At 39.4% G+C, this 25,959-nt stretch overlaps 1 protein-coding gene across 6 annotated transcripts; it reads left to right on the plus strand.

Moving 5' to 3' along the window:
• The first annotated feature begins 1,199 nt into the window (after positions 1-1,199).
• Positions 1,200-25,593, plus strand: MIER3 (MIER family member 3). Of its 6 annotated transcripts, none has more exons than XM_090132246.1 (13): positions 1,200-2,511; positions 3,747-3,963; positions 5,983-6,128; positions 7,956-8,090; positions 9,725-9,845; positions 11,692-11,777; positions 11,983-12,055; positions 16,367-16,521; positions 16,952-17,033; positions 18,718-18,812; positions 21,173-21,300; positions 21,476-21,621; positions 21,712-25,593. In XM_090132246.1, exons 3-13 carry the CDS (start codon positions 6,030-6,032, stop codon positions 22,167-22,169), a joined length of 1,578 nt encoding a protein of 525 aa, XP_089988372.1. In that variant the 5' UTR covers positions 1,200-2,511; positions 3,747-3,963; positions 5,983-6,029; the 3' UTR covers positions 22,170-25,593. The 6 variants fall into 6 exon arrangements, with proteins under 6 accessions (XP_089988372.1, XP_031465347.1, XP_089988371.1 ...); XM_031609487.2 differs by having other exon boundaries at positions 1,201-2,511; positions 3,747-3,771; XM_090132245.1 differs by lacking the exon at positions 1,200-2,511 and adding an exon at positions 2,782-2,972.
• The last annotated feature ends 366 nt before the right edge of the window (positions 25,594-25,959 follow it).

Here is a 25,959-nt window from a genome sequence, read left to right on the forward strand (position 1 = left end):
AAAAATATTGAGTTCAGATGAAGATCGAAGGGGGCTGGGGATGGATTTGAAGTTATCCCCAAAAAGCCCCTGGGTACAGAAAGGATGGGGAAAGCAGATTTAAAATTTCTTATAGATACAGAAGCAATGTACTCAGTTATTAATACTTGTAAAGGGCATTTAATTAATCAGAGAGTCACAGTTGTTGATGGTGCCACAGGGTGCCAATCTTTCAAGTTTTAAAATTCAGGATCAGGGAGAGGCTATTGGCTCATCAGTTTATGTATATGCCTGAATGCTCTGTGCTGCTTTTAGGTAGAGTTATACTAAGTAAGATAAATGCTCAAATTACATTTGTAGATGGAAAAATTCAAGTACATATTCCTGAGGATAAGGCCGTGGAGACCCAGGTCATTGTGTTGCAGGAATCATCTCTGGAATTTGAAATAACCGAAGAGGTAGAGAACACGGTAACACCACTAATGTGGGCGGCAGGAGACAAACAAGGAAGGCCAAACCAGTCACTATATGTCTGAAGCCAAAAGCCTGACTGGTAAGAAAAAAACATTTGAAGTGTTTGTGCATGAAAGGCTGCACATTGCCCTAGGGGTCCTGGCACAGAGATTAGGACCTTGGAAGGGACCAGAAGGATACTTTTTAAAGCAATTTGATAATATCAGCAAAGGATGGCCATCATGTGTTAGGGCAGTGGCAGCCACTGACCTACTGCTGATGCAGGAAGTTGGAAGCTGACTCTAGGAGAAAAGATGACAGTATTTGTGCCACACATGGTAACAGCTGTCCTGAAAAAAGGAGGCCATTGGTTGTCCCCCAGCAGAACGCTGAAATACTAAGCTGTCTGACTGGAAAAAGAAGACTTGGAACTGAAAGCTACTAACCTTTTGAACTCTGCAGTATTCTTAGCAGGGAGTACAGAGGAAGGGGACTGGGAACACGACTGCCACCAAACAGTTCAGCAGGTCTTTTCCAGACAAGACTATAACCATAAAATATTAAACTTGCCTTCTTCTTTATGTTGGGAACACACACAGTGAATCTGATGTAGCCCATCTGTCGCTCATAGTTCATTTTAACCTGACAAATCCCTACTCTGCAAATAAAACTTCGGAAGAAAGAAAAGACAGGTCACAGGATGAGGCTGGACCTGCTTTTGACTGTGACAATTTTTCAGGAAACTGACAACAATTTCCTAACAGAAGGCCTTTCTGTTGCAATTTTTGTTCCAAACATTATTCCCGCTAGTACATCAAGAGTAGATCTGCCTACACCTTGGCTGTTGTGTAGTTTGGAGATACCTGAGTTGTTTATATAATTGAATTGGAGGAGACTCAACAGTGTAGCATGTGACAGAAGTTAATTCACACTGTTTCTGGGAGCAACTGGTGCCAGCAGAATAAATAAAACCACTATTTGAGAGCGCTGAGTAAATAAATTCCACTACTTTAATACTTACATTAGTTTGGGATCTCTGCACAGTCTGCCCAGCTCTCACCGCTCTACTCTGTCAGTAATAAGCAAGAGGATATATTCATTTCCCAGTGCTAAGTCTTGTTTTGCTTGTGATGGCAATTGGTGAGTGATCTCCGTGTCCTTATTTCAGCTCTTGCGCCCTTTTTCCACTGTCTTTTCTCCCCTGTTCCTTTGAGGAGAGGGAGTGAGAGAGCCAGGCAGCAGAGCTCAGCATTTCATCAGTGTGAAACTGCACAGTCCTTTTCAGCGCCCAGATTCAGTTTGAGATTAGGATGATAATTGGGAGAGGAAATTGGCAAAACATGGACTGGACACTGAGAATTAAACAGTTCTAAAGAACTTATCATCTAAGAGTTGAACATTTGTCATTTCTTTGGTGGACAAGGGCTAGAGTTTGTGATCTTACAGTGATTTTGGTGTGGGGAATTCTTTTTTGTTGACATGAGTGAAGGTTGTGGTGAATGTATCTTTTAATGATGATAAGATTCTTAAATAATCTTACCACAAGGCTGAGGGTGGAATGTACTGAGTTACATGGCAAGGTTTTGGTGGTGTAGGGCTGTGTGGGGACCTCTGTGAGTAAGAGGTTCACTTCAGGACCTCCTCTGTGCTCAGGATGGGACCGAGACCTGGAGCTCTCTTGCAGCCCTCAGGCAGACTGCTGCTCAGTATTGGCGTGGCAGGCACTGTCCTGGCTGGTAGCAGAGACGTGTAATTCCAAAGTTAAAACATTTGTCTCTGCAGCTGGGGATCCACAGTCAAGCTGAGGATGGTCAGATTCCCAATTCTTGTGTAACAGGACAAAACACATCACTAAGAATGGAGTAGGAATTTCTTTGTACATATCATACATCCACTTTTAAATATGGAAAACGCACTGCACAGTAAATCTCGCTGTATCTGTTTAAGTCTCGCCACGCAGTCAACGAGAGCACGGCGTGGAGGCTTCGATGCCTTGCTTCCTAATTCGAGAACGTTTGAACAGAGGATGCAAGAATAACCACTCATCCTCCGTTGGGCCGGACACGGAGACAGCAGCAGGTAACGAACGCAGCCGGGTACCAAACGGGAACAGAAGCCGGGGCGGCTCTCGGGCTTCCGCCGCCCGCGGAGGGGGAGAACCCCGCACAAGCCGCCCGCCCCGGCTCGGTCCGAGCGCGGACACCTGCGGGAGGCGGCGGGAGCCCCTCACGGCCGCGCCTCTCGCGCCCCGGGCTGCGACGGGCGCCCAGCGCCCCCCTCCGGCGGGGCAGGGCCGGGGCGCGGCGGGCGGAGCGCTCTCGGCGGTCGGGGCGGGAGCGCCGCGGCGCCGCCGGAGGTGGGGTCCCGGGGCTGCTTCGGCCCCGGCGCCGCCTCCTCCGTCCCAGCCCGGTCCCGCCGGTCCCTCCGCTCCCTCCCGGCCGGCTCCGGCCGGGGCTCGGCGGCTGCCATTGGCTTAGCGGCCCCATCCGGGCACTCGGCGCGGCGCCGTCGCTCAGCCCGATCGTCCCAATATGGCGGAGGTGAGCGGGGAAAGCGGGCCGGGGCGCCGGGGTTCGGCCGGCTCCCCGCGGCGCCCCGCACCCGCCCGGCCCCCCGCGCCCGCCCGGCCGTCCCTGCGAGGAGGCTCCGGGGCGGCCCGGCGACGCGGGGGGGCCCGGCGGCCCGAGGGGGCGGCCCTGGGGGCGGCCGGCGCCGGGGCAGCGGGAGGCTGCGCGAGTAGGCCGCGCGGCGGGCGGCGCTGCGCCGTGCCGGGTTCGCAGCCCGCGGGAAGCCGACGGGGCCCGGCGCCGAGAGATGCGCGGCCGCCGCGGCGGGAGCTCGGAGGGGGCGCGGGAGCGGCCGGAGCGGCCGCAGCGCGGGCGACGGAGAAATGCCCGGCGGGAGGGAGGAGGAGCGAGCCGCGGGCTGCGAGCCGGGGAGAGGCGGCGGCCGGTCCGGCTGTCTCCGCCGCTGCCTGCCGCTGTCACGTCCCGCCCGGGCTGGGGACGCGGGCGGCGGGAGCGCCGAGCCGGGTGTCGCGCTGGGCGGCTCTGGGCCGGGGGTGGAGGGACGGAGAGAGGCAGGTGGGGCGCGGGCGAGCGGTGGGGGGAGGGCTGCGGGCGGTGGGATGCAGGGACCGCGGGTGGGAGGCAAAGGCCGGCGGCCTGCGCGGGGAGAGCGGCAGAAGGGGACGAAGGGGAGCGGGGAGCGCGGGGCGGAGAGAAGCGACGGTGGGGCGTGGAATGGAGAACTCGACCTGCTTGTGTGGGATGCGGCCCCGTTCTCACCCGCTCGCCCCTCTGCTCTCCCCGCAGGCTTCCTTTGGGAGTTCGAGCCCAGGTTCGTCCTCACCAGCCCCGGCTCGGCACCCCGCCCGCCGCCACACGCCGTGCTCTCCTCATGCTCCTTCCCGCAACCATCCCCTCTTGCCTCCTAGCCTTTCTAGCGCTTCACGTTCACGTAACTAATCGTCTGCCTGGTTTTAAGGAGAGGGATGCGCGCTGTGGAGTTCTTCCATTAACTCCAGTCGCAGTTAGTAATTGGCTGCTTGGGGCCCAAAATGAAAACAAAGTTTTATGCGCTTTTCAGTCAGCATCTTAGGAAAGCTGTGCAGTCAGGAGAGACTGAGAGAGCAAGTGCTTCTCGCTGATAACTGCGAGTTTATGTGAATTTTTGCCTTCTTCGTAATATCAGAAAATGTTTAAAAGCACAATTGCACACAATTATTGAAGCTGGAACCACCTTCTGGGTTCTTTGGAATACTTTCCTTTCTGCAAGTGAATATGTATAATGTTGCTGGGCTCTTCATGAATCCTTACTTGGGGAGTGCGTTTGCTTGCATCTAAGTGTTTTCTGCATTAGTTCTTTTTTTCTGTTCAACTAGTCTAGCTTAATTTAATGACTTAATGTTACTTGAGTGTGTTTTTAAATTGGATATTGAGTGTTAGAGCTGCTGAGTGGGAGTTTTTTATCTGAAGTCTGAGAGTTGTGTCAACGTTCCATTTCAGTTATTCAAACATAAAAAGCAATTAGAAAGAACAATCACGAGCATATATTTATGTATGGGTAAATATATTTGTATACTAGATAAAGATAGCTGTCAGTTCTTGAAAAACTGCAGGATCAGGATGTAAGAGCCAGCAGAAATATCCAACATGTAATGTATTTACTGTAATTTTATTACTACTATCAGCTGTGCTGAGTGATCCACGAGGCCATAATATGAATTGCATGTGAATAACGAGCATTTGGGGCTTGAATTTCCTTATGGCATGGTATTATGAACTTGCACAGTATGGTCTTGAGCAAGCTAAACTGACAAAGCTTGTATTAATTACCTGCATGTAAGCAACATATGCTTAGCATAATTACTGAAAAATTAATTAGATGCTGTAAGACTCAGAAGTGTTAGTGTATTCAAGAATCTCTTTGAAAGCCAGAAGCAGTACATTTAGAAATACTGCTTTTATTTTTTGAACAAGAAGATTGAAGATTTATAAATATTTTCTTGATTCGCTGAAGAAATTCTTCTATGGGAATAATTCTTATTATTTTTTTCTTGCTGCTCTTAAACTGAAGATTGCAGTAGAGTAGAGCACTAATATATAAGAACTAGAGGAGGAAATTAGAAGTGAAAGAGCAATATCCCAATAATTTTGTTTTCTCCAGCCCTAAAGCTATAAGTGAACGTTAAAGAACAAAACAAACTTTTATTTCAGTAGTTGTTACTTCAGAACACTGATTTTGTGGTCCAGAGTATGCACATCTATAAAACTTGCTGAGTCTTCTGTTAAGTTTTTCAACAGTTGACAAAATTCATTAAAAATAATAACAGTACTTTTTTTGATTTATGAATATCCTGTTGAGCATTGATCACAGAAATATCACAGTGACTGGTTGGATATTGGGATCTATTAGAAATACCTTGTTATATCCACTATATTTTACACTGTATTTCTGAGATTCTGACATGCTTGTTAGTTCTTTCTAGATCAAGTGCTAAGAGTTGAGCTAGTTTTAATAAAATATCTCATCTGTGAGGCTTAACTAACCTGAAGTGAATCTCAGTCTTTATTTTGCTGTTAGTAGGAAGCTGATTTGTAAGCTAAGTTAGCCATGTACCAGTGGAAAAACTAGACTAGTTACCATACAAGTCATAATAAACAGAACCAGAAATTACATTATCAGTGTCTTTGATTTGTGAAGTACAGCTGACATGCTTGCAGAATCTGGAATCTTTTAGGATAATTTCAAGGATACTCTGAACAATCTCTTCTATATTTTTTTGAAACTTTGTTTCAGTAATTTGGATAGTTCTTCCAAATACTCACTTTATATTGCTAGAGGAAAAATGGTACCTGTTCCTTGTAAATTTGACGAGAGAATGCCAGCTAAAGCAGCTGAATTTGGAAGGCAATTGGGAGTTTGCTCTAGTTATTCTACTGAGAATTCTGACCTTGCATGTAAAAGTGCTTATGTAACTTTAATTTTTTCTGTGATGTAACTTTGTATGTTGTAGAAGACATGTCTCATATTAGGCTTTCTTGATAGTTGGCTCTTTATCATCTGAAGATCATGACTTTGACCCTTCTGCTGAAATGCTGGTACATGATTATGATGATGAGCGAACTCTCGAAGAAGAGGAAATGATGGAAGAAAGTAAAAATTTCGGTTCTGAAATTGAAGATTTAGAAAAGGTAAGAGTGACATTTTCAAAAGTCAATGTGTGTTGTACTTTTTTTTTTTTTAACTTAACAATCAATCCATTGCTCAGTTTGGGTTGTGTAATGTAGTGTCCTGCAGAGTTTATCTGCAGCTTGTTTAAAAAAAAAAAAGAGGAAATCATAGTTAGGATATGGCAGTGTATCCTCACAAAAAGGCTGAACTAGTTTTTCAAAAGTTTTGTGTTAATTTCAAGTTCTTCTTTTAAGAATGCTTAAACTTTAGAGGGAAATTACTGAAACTTGTTTTGGAGTCATATTATTTAATAACACTTTTTATTACTTGTAATTTTGGAAGTTGGATGCGTTTTGAGTAGTAATAAGTAACAACTAGCTGTATTTCATTCTGTTGTTCATTTGTGTTTTTTTTTAATCTGGAAAACATTCATGTTTCAGGCATGATAGATCATGTTCACTTGCTATGTAAATTTCTGTCTCGGTTTCATCAGTTTGGCGTTCAGTGGTTGTACAGAGTGACCAACATGCATGTTTGTTTTTCCTGTTGTATTTTATGCTGTTTAATTATGTATTTTTCCTGTTCATACCTCTTGTTCATCTGCATCAGTGGATCACCCATTTTTAAGTGTCTCCTGAATGCTGAACACTCACAAATTGATGCTACTTGCATTATCTTTCACTGACCCACTTAAATCACTCAACATAACTGCAGTTTTTGTTAAAGAGCTCTGAAACAGTGTATTTTCTGGGTTCAAATACAAAACTGTATTTGTGTAGCCTACGTAATTTTTTTTTTCCCAACTTAGAGTTAAGTCTTTATATTACTTGGTTTTTGTTATGATACCTTTATAATTATATTCTTACTTACTGTGAACTTGCAATTAAGATAACTAAGCAGCTTGCCAAGTCTAACGGTTAAACTGGATTTATTACTCCACAAAATGGTCTTATTGCCTCTGTAATAGAAGGAAAAAGAATCAAGAATGACTCATTTTAAACAGCATTACTTTAAGAGTGGATCCTGAAAGACTTGGACGTGTGATCCGTTGTGAAAAGTCTTTGCAGGACTAAGATCTAAACTGAGTAAAGAAAAAAAGTAATTTAATCACTCTATGAGTTCACCAAGAAAATTTTTAAGGTAATTCAACTTTTAAAGGTATACGAATATCGGAAAATATTTCAAATTCTTTAATTGCTTTGATAAGGCAACTGTCTACAATTCATTGTTTTATTGTCTTAGGATGCACATGTGATATTCAGTAAAATCACTTGAACAAGAACAGTTGGAAAAAAAAAAAAAGAACATTACAAATCCAGCCTTTCTCTTGACATTTTTTGCCTTCTGAATTGTTAACTGCATTTCTCCTGTTACCTTCTCAGTAGCAGTCACTCTAAAATATGTTATATAGGAAATGAAGAATAAAAAGTTGGTATTTTGGTTTACTTTTATGGAGTTTTGAATGTGCATATGCATCTGTAAGTAGTTTGTAGTACTGAAGTGTTTGAGTTTTACAGCAGTTATCTCTTCTATGGGTGTTACTGTGTATCTAGATCTTCTGTCTTGAAGAAATATGGGTAAATCATGCTGTGCAGTATGAGTCAAGTTTGGAGCGAATGTTTAATAATCAAATATTGTTTTGTTTCATCTAGTAAACACATTTTCTTGGATAGCTTGATGGCAAATAGTGAAGTCCCAAAAGAGAAACAGTGATAAATTATTTCAGTACTGTGCCTGAAAATATTTTAAATCTTGAATCTATCAGAATACATCTTTTCCTTGCAGGTCTGAACTGTTCAGAGGTATTTGGTAACGTGTTGAAATGTTTGTAAATCCTCTTGTATTAGGAAGGAAACATGCCGTTGGAAGATTTGCTGGCATTCTATGGCTATGAACCTACAATTCCAGTTATGGCAGGTTCCAGTGCAGATAGCTCTCCGAGTGAACTTGCAGATGAACTTCCAGATATGACTCTAGATAAAGTAAGTCAGAACGATCTTACTCAATATTACAGTACAAAAGCAGAAATCCTGGTGACCTCCAATTATGTTTCACTATCTCTCAATGTTATAAAATATGTATCTTTGTCAATTTCAATATACAGTCAATAGTTCTGAACTTACTAATTTTCAAAGACGCTGAAAATCTGGTTCTGTTGTATTACTGCACTAAGGAACGCACAGCAACTTCAGTGGAGTGTACTCAAATGTAAAATAAGTTAACTATTACTTTAAAACACATCTAAAAGGCTGCATGTGTGTGTGTTTTTGTTTATATTTTGTGGGGAAAGATGGGTTTGTTTTGTGGGTTGTTTTTTTTTTTTCAAAATAGAAGTGGGATTTTTTTCTGCAAAGATATGTTTAAGTTGCTCTGAAAGTGAAGCCTCCTATTTATTTCCACAGAAACGAGAACAGATACAAAGAGAGTGATAATACTATATGATAGAGCAAATTCCCAGCTACACAACACTGTTTTTCAACTCAGTCACCACCATTAGCATGCATTTTCTCCAGCGATGAACAAATGCCTGCATGCTGCAATTAAAAATCTGCACAACCATCCGTAATGCAGCTTGTCTTTCACATTGCTGCCACCACCTCTGAATGCACCACTCTCTGCCTTGTGGTGCTCACATCCACTCTTTGGTCATCATAAATGTTCAGCAAGTGTTGATGAGTGTCAGTGGGTGCCATTTTTTCCATGTGGAGGAATTCAGTGGCACACCTTTGCTTCAGATACACTTCCATGTCAGATTGATCACTTTGTTAGACTGCCCCTCTGTTGTAATATGTTACATGGCAACAGAAGTTGTGGTAAGGTTCGACATCTGCTGCCGTACCACAGATTTTGACCTCTGACATCATGGGCCAAAATAATGAAATAGGAGGCATTAGTTTTGGAGCAGCCCTCATGTGTTTCATTTTAATGTATGCAACATGCAGAAATAATAATTCTGGATTCCAGCATACATATACTGTATCAAAATATATGTGGATAACTTGATAACACACTTCTGGATGCTTTGGAATATCCCTTTGAGATGTGTATCATTCGGACAGATCTCAGCTTCTTGGCTTACTTTTTGTAAGTATGATGTAGTTGGGAACTCCACAGCAAGTAGGGTATAATGATGTCTCTGTGTGTTGAATTCTCATCAGGATTCACAATTGTGTTGAAGCTAAAAAGTGCAGTTGACTTGTTGTCAAATGCAGTTCTTTCCCTTTCTAACTTCTATTCAAAGGGGTTCAAACATGTCTACTAGTGGAGGAAGTGAGCTTTTTCTTCCTTTTCTTTTTTTTGTCTTTTTTAACTGATGGATACTTCAATTCTTTTATTGTATTTTGGGAAGATAACAGATTGTCTATTTTCTGTATAGCATGTCAGCTCTATTTTTCTTTTTTCAGAGTTCAGGAGGTAACAGCCTCTCTGAGTTTCGTTGCAATGTAAAGAATGTCAAAATTTTGAAGTTTTTTTGAGGCAATTCTGGTGTTTTCCATTGGAAGCGGTTGGTGAGACATCTGAGATCAACTTAGATGCTTACCTATCTATGCTTATTATAGACATTTCAAGTTTTGGGTTATTTATTTTTAATTTTATTTTTATTTTAATGATCCAGGAAGAAATAGCTAAAGACCTCTTGTCGGGTGATGATGAAGAAACACAGTCCTCTGCTGATGACTTGACACCATCGGTTACTTCACATGAGGCTACTGACTTCTTTCCTCGGCCACTGCGATGTAGGAAAAATAATTTTATGATAATACTCAAAACAGTCCAAGCATTGTGTACGGCTTACTAACTTAAAGTATAAAAATTGCAGAGTACCACTGATTTTACTGGAAGTTGAGAAACAGTGCTTTGTAGGATGTTGTACATGAATGCCATCTTTGATTGTTATTACTGTTTACTTGGAAGACCTGTACTTGATACTGTATTTGATACTCTTTCTTTGCTTAAAGCAAAAAAGACCAACTAATAGCTCTAAAAATACTGTAACTTTTTGCAAATACTTGTTAAAGTGATGTTGAAGAGCACTGTGATTTTTCACTGTTTCAATGAATAACATGAATATAGTACCAATTTTTTTAAGTTAGTCTTTCTCTACTGAAATTTAGCTGCTGTTTTTAAACTGAGTCTTCCATTCAGCCTAAGGATGTGAGTAAGGCTGTGATTTCTTTGTTATTATTTCCTTTCACACATAACAGCATATTTCTATAGGATTTCATAGGGTGAGTGATTTTATATGGTTTGGAGCCTTTGAACCTTTGACCACCAAAACTGAATTACCTATTGAGCAGTGGTAGAAAAAATTTGAGAACCAGTGGTTCAGTTATCCATCCTGGCCTGGGTGTTCTTCACTGCTTACTGCAGTTTGGTGGTGTACTGGAGTTAGAACAATGCGAAGAATTTTATCATGGTTTTAATTTAGCTATCTTTAAGCTATTTCTGGAAGAGTTCATCTTTTTAGAGGAGGATGATAAACATGATATGCTTGCTCAGTCACTTGCAGTTGTGGTTCTTAAACTATAGCATCAACAGCACCTTAAGATACTCATGTTGGAAGAGAGATAATAAAACGTTAAAAATTATAACACCCTTTTAAAATTAAACAAAGCCCAAATTTGCTAGCATTTAAATGTAGGCAGTGAGGTTACTTGTGAGCTGCAATGAATATGACACTGGAAATGTGGCAGCGTTGTAGGAAAAAATGGTGATGATCATGCTCAGGATTAAAAAGCAGTCATCTTTGTTTTCAGCAAGAGGATGTTATTCTTTCTTTATTTGAATTTTTTTATTTGACATTCTAAAATCAAATACCCACTAATTCAGGATGGGAAATACTAGTTTTCTGTACAGTGGAAAGTTTCGTCTTTTCTTCTGTTCTCTGTCCTTTTCTCTGATAGTAAGATAATATTAATTTAAGCATTCCTAACACCTGATTTGGATCAAATGGAAGAAAATAATTTCGAGTGATTATCTAGGCATATCACTATTTTGTAAGTACATGCAGCTTCTTATCTGCTATTTCTAGCAGCAAAAGGAAGTGGACTGGTGATAATAATAATGACCGAAGAAGAGCCTCAGTTTGTACGTTGTTAGATATGGTCTCTAATGCTGATGTTTCTAGTTACATATGATACAACAGACCTGTTTTAGAGAATGTTGTACTTTGAGAAGACAAAAGTAGCTTTTGTTTTATAATGGTAGCTTCCATTCTACCAAGGGTTACACAGCTATAAAAAAAGAATTACTTCAGAACTCAGTACCAGGCTCTTTTCCAGATCCTAAAATATGATTTGTTCATCAGAGTACCGCATTTGAATTATATAAAATGCTCTGCTGTTGTTCTTCCCAAGGAAGGGGGGAAGTAGAAAACAATAATAAGAGCTGGGTTTTTTTTTTTGCTTATTCTGTTTCTTAATCTATTTTGTGTATTGCTGCTCCATCTTCACTACATGTTGTGACGGTTTTGTTTAAAAGAATGTTTTGAGTGTGCAGTTCAATTAAAACTTCTGATTATAGACTTTGCTAGGTAATGGATACTTGCCTAGCTAAAATCAAACTTTTTTTTTCTGCCTGAAGCAAACACTACATGTGATGGAGATAAAGAATCAGATGGTGAAGATGTAGAAGCAGACAATGGTAACTCATCTGAAGATCTGAGAAAGGTAATAACTATTTCTTCAAGCAAACAAGAAATTAAAATAAAAACTTTGTTATTAAGAAAAATGTTAAGATTTTTGGTACATGCCTAAAGTAATGCCTTAACTCTGGAATTCTCTGCTGAATGCCAAGTTAATAGCACTTTTTTATGCTTCCATATGAAAAATGTTAAGCTAATATTTTTCTCCTTTTCTTTTGTTACATTTTCAGGAAATAATGGTTGGTTCACAGTATCAGGCTGAAATTCCACCTTACCTTGGCAGACACAGTGATAGTGAGAAAGGTACGTTTTTCTGATTATGCTACTTTTTATCATATGCTTATGTACAGCAGTTGATGAAAAAATAGAATTTACGTTTTGAGTGTAGTAATGTCTTAGTTAAAATCTCAGAGACATCAAAAGTACTAAAAAAAACTGAGTTTATGCAACCACATAATGATTTATCAGATGTGTGATATTACAACTCCAGGATAACATTCTCAAGAGTATACAGGAAGGTGTATTACAGTGTTTGTTCTGGAATATCTAGTAAGCAGAGGAGACGACAAACACTAGGTCAGGAATGAAATACTTTCCTCAGATTATCCTATGAGTGTGTAACTTAATTAACTTTTTAGATGTTTCAAACGTTTTGCTTTACTTGTGTTTTTTTGGCAAGCAAAATTATGCGGGCAGTAGAATAAGCAGACAGTGTAGGTTGTGATACATTTTGCCATCAGTGAGATGTCATGTTTTCAGTATGATGCTATTCTTTGCAAATTTAGGTTAAAAACTGTAGTTGTGCTAGAATAGAAAAAAGTAATGAAGAGTTTTATTTGGTATCTTTTAAAGTCTTCCCTCTGATAAAAATGCAGCAAATGCAGTGAAATTAAAAATAAAAAACAAACCTGTAGGTTTTGAGATAAGTCAACTCATGTGTGGAACAGTTGTGAAATTAAGTAACCATTTAGGAGGTACATTGATAAATGGAAGGTGGTGGGTAGTTTGTTTTTTGTCTTGTGTACATGGTCAGCAATGAGGTAGCTCTCAGATTGGAGAGCCTAAGGGATGTCTCTTGAGAATATTAGGCATGAAAATACTGTATTATTGTGGCTGAACAACTCCTAAAAAAAGGAGGTTGAATCTGAGCATCAGCAGAATTCTGATGGGTTGGACTTGACTCTAGCCTGGGGGGAATGCTCTGGAACATTGCATGTACTGTGATAAATAGACTTCAGAGTTTTGGAATACTGCAGTAATTCAGAAATTGTTCCCCTCTGTGTAAAAAATCACTGTGTAAAAGCCCTGTCTGTTCTCCATGAAGAAGTGATAATATTATGACAAGTGGGATTATATCTTTGTTTTGTAGTCCCAGCTGGTGGGGTCGATAAATAGCAGTTTGGTTCTTCTGTGAACATTACACTCGTAACATATCTCTGTGAAAGTTTTTTCTATTCTTATGCAATAACTGCACTTTCTGAGCTGGGGTAATTCTATTTCTCACCTTTGCGTTATCTTGTTTCCTGCAGTTTTATGAGAGGTTTGAGAATCCTCTTTGCCTCTTCCATAGTAACAGCCACTGTGCTTTTGTGTGAATAACTCTGATTTTGCATTGCTAAGAGAATGCATAAAGCATTAAGTGCAGTGTTAGTCACATGGAATATAAGATTTATAGCTTAGTCTAGAACTTAAATGTGTGCACAGACTGGCAAAGTTTCAGGCCAACTCTTTCATGTGGCCATTAAGCTACTCTCTGTCAAATATACTACTTAAGAAGTGCATATCTGATTTCAGTGTACTACGAAGGAGGACTGTACATCTTGTTTGCTTGTAAAATTTGCAGCGTACATGCTGTCTACAGTATTTGTTAGTAAACAGAAAAAGAAATTACAATCTTTAGACCTGAATTCCATTCTACTAAATATACTTTGACAAATTTTAGTTAAAAATGATTCCCTTCTCTTCTTTTTTCCCCCTACCATATGACATTCAAAATGTTGAAGTATTATGCTGCATCCTTTTATTGTTAAATCCAGATTACTTGTTGAATACAGCTTGTGGTGCTAGCACTGATGGCTAGCACTGTTCCCTCACTTCCCCTCCTCAAAGGATGAGGGAAAGACAATAGGATGAAAAATGGCTTAAGAATTATGATAAGACGGAGAACATCCAGAAATTGCCACTGCAGGCAAAACAGACTTAGCATAGTAAGGTGAATATTATTTATTGCTTGCTACTAACAGAGTAGAGCAGTGAGGATTAAAAGCAAGCTACAGAAACCTTCTACTTCCTTGCACGCTGTCCTGCCACCTCTTCCTTCTCCTGAGTAGCACGGGGGATTGGGGACATTATTCAGCCCAGAATACTTTACTGTAGTTCACTCTCTGACCCTGTTCCACATGGGTCTCTCCAAAGGAATGCTGTCCTATCCCCAGCTAGCTCTCCAAGCACTGTTTCAACACTGCTTGTACAAGGCCTATCCTTCAGGACCGCAGTGCTCCAGCACAAGTCTCCAGGAGCAGCAACTCCTCCTCCAGCCTTCCTGCCACAGGGCAGAGTCCTCCACAGGCTACACTTACAGCCTTGGGACAGCTTCTATTGGGGTCTTACAATGGGCTGTAGCATTCTCTAGTCAGCATCTGCTGCAGCACCATGGGGTCCACTGTGGCTGCACGGGAGGATATGATCCACGTGTTGTCCATGGACTGCAGGGGGACAGCCTGCTCTATCATGGGCTTCTCCTGGGCTGTTGCTCCATGTGTGGAGCACTTCCTGCACTGACCTTGGGGACTGCAGGACCGTTTCACAGTCCTCTCTCCCAGTTGCTGTTGTGCAGCAGTTTTTTTTCCCTTTTTTAAAATCTTCTAGCTAGCTCTGATCTGACATAAGGTTGCTGTGGGCTCTGCCCACAGAGGGCATCCTTCCAGTCCTTTGCTTGTAAAACCTTGCTATATAACTCCAATACCTTCTGCCTCTCACCTCTATAAGAAGCATGTTTAAGAACTGTCATTAAAATATGTTGTTAGCTCATTCATCATAATCTTCACAGACTCCACCTTCACCAGTAAAAAGAATTCCCCACACAGAAAATGAACATAATATTTTCACAACACCAACAAGGTGAACAGTTTACACACAGCCCACCCATTGCACCTTTAACACATTACAACAGATATCACATAAAAGTTTTGAAGAATAAATTCTTCGCAACCATTCTCAGACAATACCCAGTCAGTTTTGCCTGTTAGCTCTCAATTGTTGCAGAGTCATTTAGATTAGAAAAGACTGAAGATCATGAAATCCACCCATCAGCCTAGAACTATCCGACTAAACTGTGTCTCTAAGTGCCACATCCACAGATCTCCACTGCCTCCAGGGATGGTAGCTCCACCCTTTCTTGGGCAGCCTGTTGTAATGCCTAAATAGCCTTTCTATGAAGAAATTCTTCTCAGTGTCCAATTTAAACCTCCCTAGAATTACTCGAGTCCATTTTTTCACATTCTGTCACTTGTCACCTGAAAAAGAGACCAGCACTTACCTCACTATACTGATCTTTCTGGAAGTTGTGAGGAGCAGTGAAGTCTCCCTTCAACTTTATCCAGATGTAACAGCCCCAGTTGTCTCAGCAACTCCTTATATATTTTGCTTTCGAGTCCCTCCTTACCTCACATTCTTTGAAGAGCAAGAACCAAAAGCAAATGCTTTCCTCCCATCCACCCTGTTCTACCTCCATCCCTGCATTTGGCATAAGGGAATGGATAGTGGGGTTGTGATTAGAATATAATGCTTTGTCTCTGCCACTGCCTGCCACTGCTCCACATGGGGTCCCTCTCGGGCTTCCCACAGGCTGCATCTTTCCAAGTGCTGTTCCAGTACTGGCCTGTACCTCCAATATGGGGTGCATCCTTCAACAGCATGCTACTCCAGCATGGGTCTCCATAGGCAGCAACTCCTCAGGATCTCCTGCTCCAGCATATGCCCCTCCACAGGCTGCAGAGGAACTTCTGCTCTGCACATGGAGCACCCCTTCTTCAGTCTGTAAGATGGTTTGTCTCTCATTTTATCAGTACTGTTTCTCAGGTGCTGCACATTGCTTTGCTTTTCTTAAATCTTCCCCCCCAGAGCATCATCACTTATGTCTCAGCTTTGGCAGTGATGGGGCCCCTCTGGAGCAACTAGAGCTGGCTCTGATCTGTCATAGGGCAGCTGCAGGGCTCTGCTTATAGAAGCCACCCCTGCAGCCCCTCACTACCAAAACCTTGCCATGTAAGCCCAGTGCACAGCTGAATAAAACAGGGCAGGCTTGCTGATTTGTATGAAGATAATGTATACGCTTGCATAATTTGACTTGATCATTTATCAGTCAATAAGCTAGGCCTCTGTAGACTGAAGCGTTTTGTCTGATCTGATTTATCTGATTTTCATAGAACCTGAATCTCTTCACCATACCATTCTTCAAGTCTGTCTCTTAACAGGCTTTTGGGCAAAAAGTAATCCGTGATTTATACGCAATGTGATATTTGGTTTATTCTGCATTCTCTGTCTTTGCAAAATGGGTTTTTATGTTATAGTTTTTACAATGTCATACTTGGTGTTAATGGATTTGTATTTTAGCAGCATATGAAAATGAAGACCATTTACTTTGGAAACCTGATGTGATCTCAGAAAGTAAAGTTAAGGAATACCTTTTTGAAACTTCCTTAAGAACAGGAAATGAAAAATTAATTGGCAGAATTCCTGAAGGACTACATACGCGAGACAACGAACAAGTATGTTTTGTATCCTGTTCTATTTGTGACACATTGCTTTCTAATTAACATGTTTTTCTTTCTCTGCTTGTATTCTAAAGGTATAGTGTTCAGGTTTTTTGATGGCTTGTTTCTCTGTTTTATTTTAGTTAGATATTATCAGGGTCTTATTTGCTATTTTAAAAATGCGTAATTACGGAAATTATGTTGGCAGTGTTGTAATGTTTCTGATTGCCATGCTTTTGACAAATTCAGATTTTCTAATAATTGCTTCTAACATCCTGTATTTGCTTCAACTCTTGGAAGGCTTTGTTTTTGGTTGTTATTTTAATGTTTTTATCATCAATAAAGACAGATTCTCTTTGACATGAGATGTGCTCACTGAAAAACTAGTTTTGTAAGTTTGAATTCGATGTTTGCAAACTTTTACTTCTTTTATTTTATTTTATAGGCATTGTATGAACTTCTCAAGAGTAGCCATAACGTTAAGGAAGCAATTGAGAAATACTGTTCAAATGGAAAGGCATCTCAGGGTAAGAGTTCTTGATTTTTCAGAAAAGTGTATTTGAAAGAAAGAATTTTAAAAGTTGTGTAGAAAAACACAACTGGAGTGTAGAAAAACACACTGTGGAGTAAGAAACAGATTGACAGGCGTTTCTATTCCCATGATATGTTTAGCACAGACAGGTGTAATCTGACTGGTCATCTGGAAATTTCTACTAGAGAAGTTTGCAACTTTGTACAAGTTTGCAAAATCAGTTTTTACACCTTTTATTTCTTTCTTTCCTCTACTTCTATTGGAAGAACAGTGCAGACTGAGGGATGGGCAGGAAGCTGTGATTTTTCTTCCACGAGGCTATTCTCACTCTTATGATAGTACATTTTTGAGATCATGGTCTGATGTCATTTATACCAGATAAGACACAACTGAATGGAACTATGAAGAGTATCAGAGCACTGCTTCAGAAAGCTCGTGTACAAGAAGAGAGCTAAACAGTAGAAATACAATGTCCTAAATCCCCCACCTCTCCAGGACTTAATTTCCTCTTCTGGGACTGAAATATAGCTCTGCCTCCTTGAGATTCAGAAACTCTGTTTTGTAAGGACTAGTACTCACACTCCTCATCCCCACCCAGGTCAAATGGGACTTAGAATGCCTTCATTAAAAATAGTGAAGAATGATAACACTCTTAGTTCTTGTCTTTTAGGGTTACCATTATGGTATGGCCTATATTATTGCTGATGTTCACTGCTTGTTCTCCTGATTAGAGTTAAAATCCACATTTCCTGAGATGTTTTCTTAACTGTGAGACTTTACATGGGTATCTTCTCTTCTCTTTGAAAATTGAGAACTCTATAGAAAGTAGTGCAAAATTAATGGGGTGAGAAAAAAAGAAAACGACTTTGTAGTCATATACTTACAACCTTCATCTGGGAGCAGAAAGGTCTTTGTTTTAGTGTTTGCTTCCAGAAATGTTTTGAGATGTGATTTTTTCCCTGACTGATTTTAAAGGACAGCTGAACTGAAGTTTTCTGAATTATTATTATGAAAATCTCTCCTTGTTTTCTACTTCTATTTACCTAGATTCAAAGCCGTAATCAAGATAGGAAGGCAACAATATTTGAAATAAAACTGATGTACTCAAATAGTTTGAACTACCTTGCTTAAATCGTATATTAGAAAAGTATAGAGAACAATGCAATATATTAACCCTTTGCTTATATGGGTTTTTTTTAGCAATTTTATTTTTACTTTTAAAACTAAATTCAGTTTAACAGTCTGCAGGTTTTTGAAACAAAAAAAATGTTGCTTCTTTTTCCAACAATCACTGCCCTTTGTGTTCTATACAAAAGAAGTACTTCAGAGGAATAATCTCACTGATACCTTAGTGATACTTTTAAGTCTTCGTTTTTTTGATAACACATTTCTTAAGAAATAACACATCAGAATTTTTGAATGTCCTTTGCCATCAAGGATGAAAGATTTTAAAAATCAAACTTTCATGAGTCGTTATAAAAACAGAATGTTAGATTTCAGAGAGGATATCTATTAAAAAATTAATTATTATTATATCTAATAAAAAATTAATCCAGATAACTGACCTATAGTTTTGGAGTGCATTTGCGTGTTTGTGCATTATCAAAAGTTACTTTACTCTCTGTAAAAAGTTTTTTGAGCAAAAATAAATTCTTTGTGTTATTTTTGTTATTGACTAGAAGAGATGACAGCATGGACAGAAGAAGAATGCAGAAGTTTTGAACATGCACTTCTGATTTATGGTAAAGACTTCCATCTCATCCAAAAAAACAAGGTTAGTGTTTTAAAATTAAGTGAAAGAGTTGGTAGATTATATGATGCTGACCATCTGTGACATTCATGCAAGAGTGTGAAGTAAGAACCACCATGTTACAACCAGCTTGACTTTTTTGTGTTAGCTTTACAGCAAGTATCATTGGTAAGGCTGAGTGAGTCAGTGTACCATCTCTGAAGTTGACTTACATTGACATCACTTATATTTATGAATTTATATTATATTTTAGTTAAAATGTCTCTTCTTTTCTAGAAGCATAGTACTTCTGTATTAAGGCTATGAGAGGGGAAACTGCATCACTACTTAACTCTCTTTATCATCAGGAAGGTGTAGCTGCACAGCAACAGGCTTAGCTGTGTGTTTTCTGAAGAAAGTGATGGAATCATCTGTCAGGACTCTGTTTTCTGGCTAATGAAGGAGCTCTAATCTTGATTTGGATTACTTATAATTGACTTTTCTGTACATGAAGAATAAGGATGAGATTTTTTAAAATAAAAAAATAGTATTTTGTGGTACAGTTGACAGTATGGATATTTCCAAACTTTATACGTACTTCCTTTATAGTTTGATGCTATCTTGAGGATATTTTTTTTCTTTAGTAGGCTGGTGTGTTTGCCTTATTTTAGGTAAACTTCACAATGTTGCAGTTGCTGTTGAACAGCAGTCAGCTAGTCCTGCTTAATATCTGTCTCAGCCTGTCCTATGACAAACATTTGGGCAGTTCAGACTTTAGATGCACCTTACCAATAAATAGTAATTCACCAGAGTTACGAAGAAATCACTTAAAAACATATTTTTAATCATTTTTACAACATGCAAGGCACATGATTTGAAGAATTCTTCTGGAGAAACTGTCTGCTAATGGCTTCGATGTGTGCACACTTCATTGGGTGTAAAACTGGCTGAGAGGCTGGCCACTAAGAGTTGTGGTGCAGATAATACCACTCATGAGTGTTCATTTGCTTAAGGGTAGGAAAGATCTGCAGAGGGATTTGGGTTGGCTGCATTGAGGGGAACATCCAGTTGTATGGCATTAAACAAGGCGAAATGCTGTGTGCTGTACTCAGGTCCTAACAACCCTATGCAGCAATGCAGGTTTGAGGAGGTTTGACTGTGAGGAGGTTTTTCTGCCTGGCAGAAAAGGTCCTGGTGGTACTGGTTGACAGCCAGCTGAACATGAGGCAGCTATGTGCCCAGGTTTCAGAAACTCTGTGGCCAGCAGGCTTACAAAAGTGATTGTCCTTCTAGACTGAGCCCTGGTGAGAAAGAGCACACCTCAGGTACCATGTTCAGTTTTGGGCCCCTCACTACAAGACAGACATTGAGGTGCTGGAGAGTGTCCAAAGAAGGGCACTGAAGGTGGCAAAGGGTTTGGAGCACAAGTCTTACAAGGAGCAGTTGAGGGAGGTGGAGAAAAGGAGGTTCCATAGCGACCTTATCACTCTCAACAGCTACTTCAAAGGAGGTTGTTATGAGGCCGGAGTCAGTCTTTTCTCCCAAACTACAAATGAGGACAAGAGGAAATGGTCTCAAGTTGCACCAAGGGAGGCTTAGGTTGGATATTAGAAATTTCTTCAATGAAAAGGTTATGAAGCATCAGAGCTGACTGCCTGGGGAAGTAGTTGTCACCATTCCTGGAGGCATTTAAAAGACATGTAGATGTGGTGCTTAGGGACATGATCTAGTGCTAGATTTGATAGTGCTAGGTTAACAGTTGGATTTGATGGTCTCAGAGGTCATGTCCAGCCCAAATGATTCTATGATTTTATATTTTGTAAGAATATACATAGAAGTAGCGATTTCTTTGAGAAACTGACTTTGCATAGCAGTTGCTTGTTTTGGTGAATAAGATGAACAGTTAACGTAGATCGAAATGAGTTTTGCGAGTCCTTAGTAACTTTTCAACAAGAAAACAGTTTTTTTGTTTGTTTAAATATTTACTGTTGTGCATGTGCAAATAATATTGTGCATTTCACTTCTCAAAGCCTCAGCAGTTCCTGACAGTCCTAAAAGGAATTAGTACCCAAAGTTTTTCCTGTATCAGTTCTCTTAATGTCATCGATCTAATGAGCTTTTTCCATCTTAAGAGAGTCTGTCTGAGAGTTTAAAAATTGTTGAATTGGTTATGAACTGAAATGCTTCATATTTACTTACAGCTTCAGTCTATTAAAAAAAAGCCAGCACATGACAATGTAATGCAGTAGAACAGATAAACAGTTATTTGCAACTGCAGATCTCTTTAAGATCTCTTAGTTGGTTTGTTCCAGACACTAACTAAAGCTAACAGTATTTCAGGGATATGGGAGAGATGACAAAATGGCTGTACATTAATCTTGTCAATTTTTCTTGCCTTTCTTCAGGTAAGAACCAGAACAGTTGCTGAGTGTGTGGCTTTCTATTACATGTGGAAAAAGTCAGAACGTTACGATTACTTTGCTCAGCAAACAAGATTTGGAAAGAAGAGATATAACCATCATCCAGGAGTTACGTAAGTAACATGTTCTTGGAATATGTTAGCTGTTGTAAATCTTAAATATAGAAGACTTCTTCCCTCCCACCATTGTAGTGTGATGCTGCAGTAGCTATGATAACTGAAATGAAATCATCACTCTAGGCCTTGACTTCATGTTAAATAACCCACTGTGAATGTATTATTGTTCTAGAGATTACATGGATCGTTTGGTGGATGAAGCAGAAGCCCTTGGTGGAGCAGTGCATTCTTCAACCCTAACATCTAATAGTCGAACAGAAACCATTCCTGATCAACAGCTAAGCATTCTGAACTCCATCACTGCCAATGAGCTGACAGGTAAACCAAGGCCAAAAAACCCCAAATCCTTTATCTTGTGATTTCATAAGATACTATTTCATTTACATTGGTTTCATTTTTTTTTCCCAGCATTGACAAATAGTGTAGCAACAGTGTGCCACACTTCAGATGTGAACTGCCTGGATGATGGTTTTCCTCCTATGGACAGCTTACCTCGAGCACCAGTTAATCACGTGCCTGTTGGAACAGAAGAACTGCTTAACTTGCCAAGCAATGGTGAAAGTGATTGTTTTAATTTATTTGAGACTGGCTTTTATCATTCAGAGCTAAACCCAATGAACATGTGCAGTGAAGAGACAGAAAGACCTGCGAAGAGATTGAAAATGGGAATTGCTGTTCCAGATTCTTTCATGAATGATGTCTCTGTAAATAACCTTGGTGTGGACTTTGAAAACCACACACATCATATTACCAGTGCCAAAATGGCTGTTTCAGTGGCTGACTTCAGCAGTCTATCTTCAAATGAGACAAATGGTTTTATCAACACCCACACTCTTCACCAACACACCGCCCTTCATTCAGAGTGACTGTGGAAAATGAAACAAACAGTGGGAACATTATGCAGTAGTAGTAAACTTGATGGGAGCTATCAGGTTTGCTTAGTCTTTCACTGGAAGTTTGAACTTTATGACATCAGTGATGTCTTTGTATGTATAGAACTATATCTTGATTTATCAAGAGTAATTTCTTTTTTCAGTCCATAAATGTGGAAATGTCGTATGATATTTGGCAGAGTTTGGGACTAAGAGAACTCTGTGGTGCAGCTTTAAGCTCTGCTTCAATTTTATTTTATTTTATTTTTTTTTTTTAAGCCTGTAGACAGAGGCCACCAATTCAAAACCAGCACAGAAGTTCTGAACTGATCGGAGTGGCTTTTTAGCCTAAGTTACTTTTGCTGTAACAAATACAGTGGAATAACAATGTTTACAGGTACCTATCCTGATCCCTGTGCAATGTAGCATTTTATTTTTTTCTTATAAAGGCAGGGATAGGCTTCTTTAATTTAAACTGCACAAACACAAAAGGATGTTTTTTAAATGGAACCTTCTCTCATGTGATACTAAACTAGAGCACTTCAGTTTACAAAGCAGCAAGTTCATCTTGGTGGAAGCTAGCACAAGGAACTTACCATGAGTAAAGTATGAAGACCTACTCTTGGATGCTGTTGCAAAATTACAGGCCATGGCTACCGTACACAAAGTAATTATACTGCCAGGAGTGTCTGTGTACTTTAAACTTACTGGCTTAAACAGAGAATGTGTTTTAGGCTGTTGTTTTCTGGTGTGTTTTGTCCACAACTTTGAAGAATAGTGTAATTGTATAACTTTCCTGAGGCAGCTGATGTTGCATAATGCTACAGTCTGCACAGCTTAGGATCTACCACTGAGCAGTCTATGTTTTGGACAACAAATTATTTGGAGCACTGCAGTTCAAAGTGTTAGAGGGACTGTCTAGTTTATGTAGAAGTAGTAGAACCTTGAAGTGTATATTTAAAAGCCTTTCTTTGGTGTGGATTTCATTTGTTTGTTTTGGCAAGGTCATGGGCTGAAAAAAGGCACTTTGCTAATCTAGTCAAAGAGGAAAGGATGAGGAAAAATCAGCTGTTTTACTTCAGTAATTTTTTTGTTTTCATCATGGAGTGTGATTCACCATCCAGAAAGTTTATCTGGCAGCAGCTCGTTCTAATTCTTGAGGTGGAGTTGAACCAAACCGAGTAAGATATTTTGTAGCATAAAACATGCAGTTTTAATGAAGCTTGGAACCTCATTTCAGTAAGATGGCTGCTTTTCCTCATATTACATATTTAATTGCCACTAACTTGTTTTCATTATTCGGGTGGTTAAATTTGCCTTGTTGATATTTGTAATAGTTGCTTCAAGGTCACGCTGAGTAACTAGAAAGTAGTGACTTTAATATTTGAAAGGGAAGAGGGTATTTATTACGCATACTGTGAACTGCATTGACATCCAGAATTTTGGATGCAGAGTATGGAGTTTTCTTTACAGTATTGTAATGAAGATTGCTTTGAAGTGTTTACACAATAGCACATTTACCATATTAAAAACAAATTAGTTTAGCACAGTGGACAAAAGTATAGAAAATGTTGTAATCCGTTTTTAACTGACACATCTGATGTAATTCTGGTAAGTACACAGTAAATAACAGGTAGCCCGGGCCCTGTGTTGTACTCTGACATTTTTTAGCCAAGTTGTCAGCTTCTTGTTGCTGTGTTTTGTGCTGAACCTTGTACCTTGTTTCTTTCTGTTGATGAATCAACACATTTTATGTAATTTTGTAAAATACTGCCCATAATCCTTTGTTGTTATACATTCAAGTTTTATGTATGGGTTTACAGTGAGTGGCTGGTGTGTATAAAAATCATTATAGAGAGATGACTGAATGCTTATACCAGTTGCACTTAAATGAACATGCCCATTCTCATTAGCTGATGCAGTAATATATTCAGTTTATCTATGCATTGCTGGGATCTTAATGTAGACAGAGACTTGTCTAAGGTATGGATTGTCAGCAAGTTGAATGGACACTTTAGTTATTTAAATAAATACTTTTGACCAAAATTCAGAAAATGATATGAGAGAAAAATGAATTCCAGCTAGTCTGATAGGTTTTTAAATGCTGATCTGTTTTAGCCTGTTGGCTAGCTAGCTGGTATCGTTTACTTTTAATTCCTTGTTAAAATGAGGCAATAATTTGCAAGAGTTTGTAAATATGTAAATTCTTCATATCTTTTTAGATATCTATTTCAATATTTTGACTACTTCTGTGTATAGGAACATTTTTGTGCATGCTTGATGTGACATTCATAAATTTGTACCACTATGACTTTATCCATGTAAAATAGCTATTTATTGAAATTTTCTTTTGAAAGCTGGACTTACTTATTTTTCTCTCAGTTTAAACATTTAAATGGAGAACTTGTTACTGTTTATTAAAAGAATTGTGTTTTGGAAGTCAGCACGAAGATAACTGAATTGCAAGCATAGGAAGAAATTGTGTCGCCTTGGTTCTTGGATGGTGGAGCACAATTCTTATAACAAACTGTGATAAATTCTTTGTCCTTTGCCACACTTTTTCTTCGTACAAACAAACCAAAAATCCACAATGGGCAATTGCAGTGTTGGTAAATGTATCCTTTTTACATACAGGGAGTCTGACGAGGATAGCTGATTCATTTAGAAGTGTAACTGGTGCTGTGATTATAGCAATACCTTTACTTTTGTTACTCATGCATCATCTTCTCATGATAGATTTTTAAATGTTTAGTTTTTCTCTTGTCATGGTCAAACTGCTGAGTTTACTTGAAGGATGTACAATACTGTCTGAAGAATACTAAATTGTGTACAATTAGGTCAATGAATTGTGCAATTGTTTTGTTTTTAATTTTTAAAGCCAAGGTTCAAAAATGTATGAGAAATTCAGATTCAGTAGAACATAACGATACTACGTAATTTAACCAAAGTCTCTAGAGAATACTTTAACTTTGAATGTAAACTAATGGATCAACTGACCAACGGGGTCACTGCTTGCCCAGCATCACAAGCACATTGCCTACAGATGGGGAAACTAAATACAGTATAATTTATAAAGTAATTACCAGGTTACTATTTTTTTTCTTTCATTCCTATTTTCACTGAAAAAAGGAAAATGCTATCAGTTGTAAAATACAGTATGGTCATAGTCCTCTTAATAAAGCAGAGATTCCAGTTATTCTCAAAGTGAGTACCCTGTGCATAACAGTAAACTTAGTGACAATCGGAACATGCTGTAGTATCAGTCAGATGTTCAAGAGGAAGTCGCTATCGTTGCATTGGTTTTAATATTTGTACATAAACACTGATTTTTTTGAGCATTATTTTGTATTTGTTGTATTTTAATACCTGGTGTACAGCTCCAGAAATAAATGTCTGGAAACCTTTCTTTACTTGTAAAGCTTTTCATGATCTGCACTGTGTTTGCTATGTCATTTTCAGATGTGCTTAGCACTAACTCTGCACGTATTCTCAGATACTGTAACACTAATGTAAGAGTGAAAAAGATAACAAGCAGATTTGCAGGTAAAATAATAAGCAGTGATTTCCCTCAAACCTTATGCCTTACGCACAGCAGTATCTTAGATGGGACTTAAACATAGCTTCCAAGGAACAGCACAGCAGCTTAACCCCATATTCAAAGTGCGGGGTAAGCTGTGCAGAATATATTCTTATTCTCTCTATAAGAAAACTTACCCAAATCCTTGAATCCACAACTTAGATCCATTCATCCAGCTCAGTTACAACTGTGAATAGGAAAAATTCT

This window comes from Phasianus colchicus, chromosome Z (assembly GCF_987193195.1).
Source record: "Phasianus colchicus chromosome Z, bPhaCol1.hap1.1, whole genome shotgun sequence".
NCBI classification, from domain to species: domain Eukaryota; kingdom Metazoa; phylum Chordata; class Aves; order Galliformes; family Phasianidae; genus Phasianus; species Phasianus colchicus.

Excerpts from the sequence above, each read along its gene's own strand:
- MIER3 (XM_031609483.2), top strand. The coding sequence starts at position 3,675 with ATGGAGAACTCGACCTGCTTGTGTGGGATGCGGCCCCGTTCTCACCCG. Across the intron at positions 12,056-16,369 it reads ACACAGTGATAGTGAGAAAG|CATATGAAAATGAAGACCAT; the intron begins GTACGTTTTTCT and ends GTATTTTAGCAG. Across the intron at positions 21,622-21,711 it reads CACTGCCAATGAGCTGACAG|CATTGACAAATAGTGTAGCA; the intron begins GTAAACCAAGGC and ends TTTTTTTCCCAG.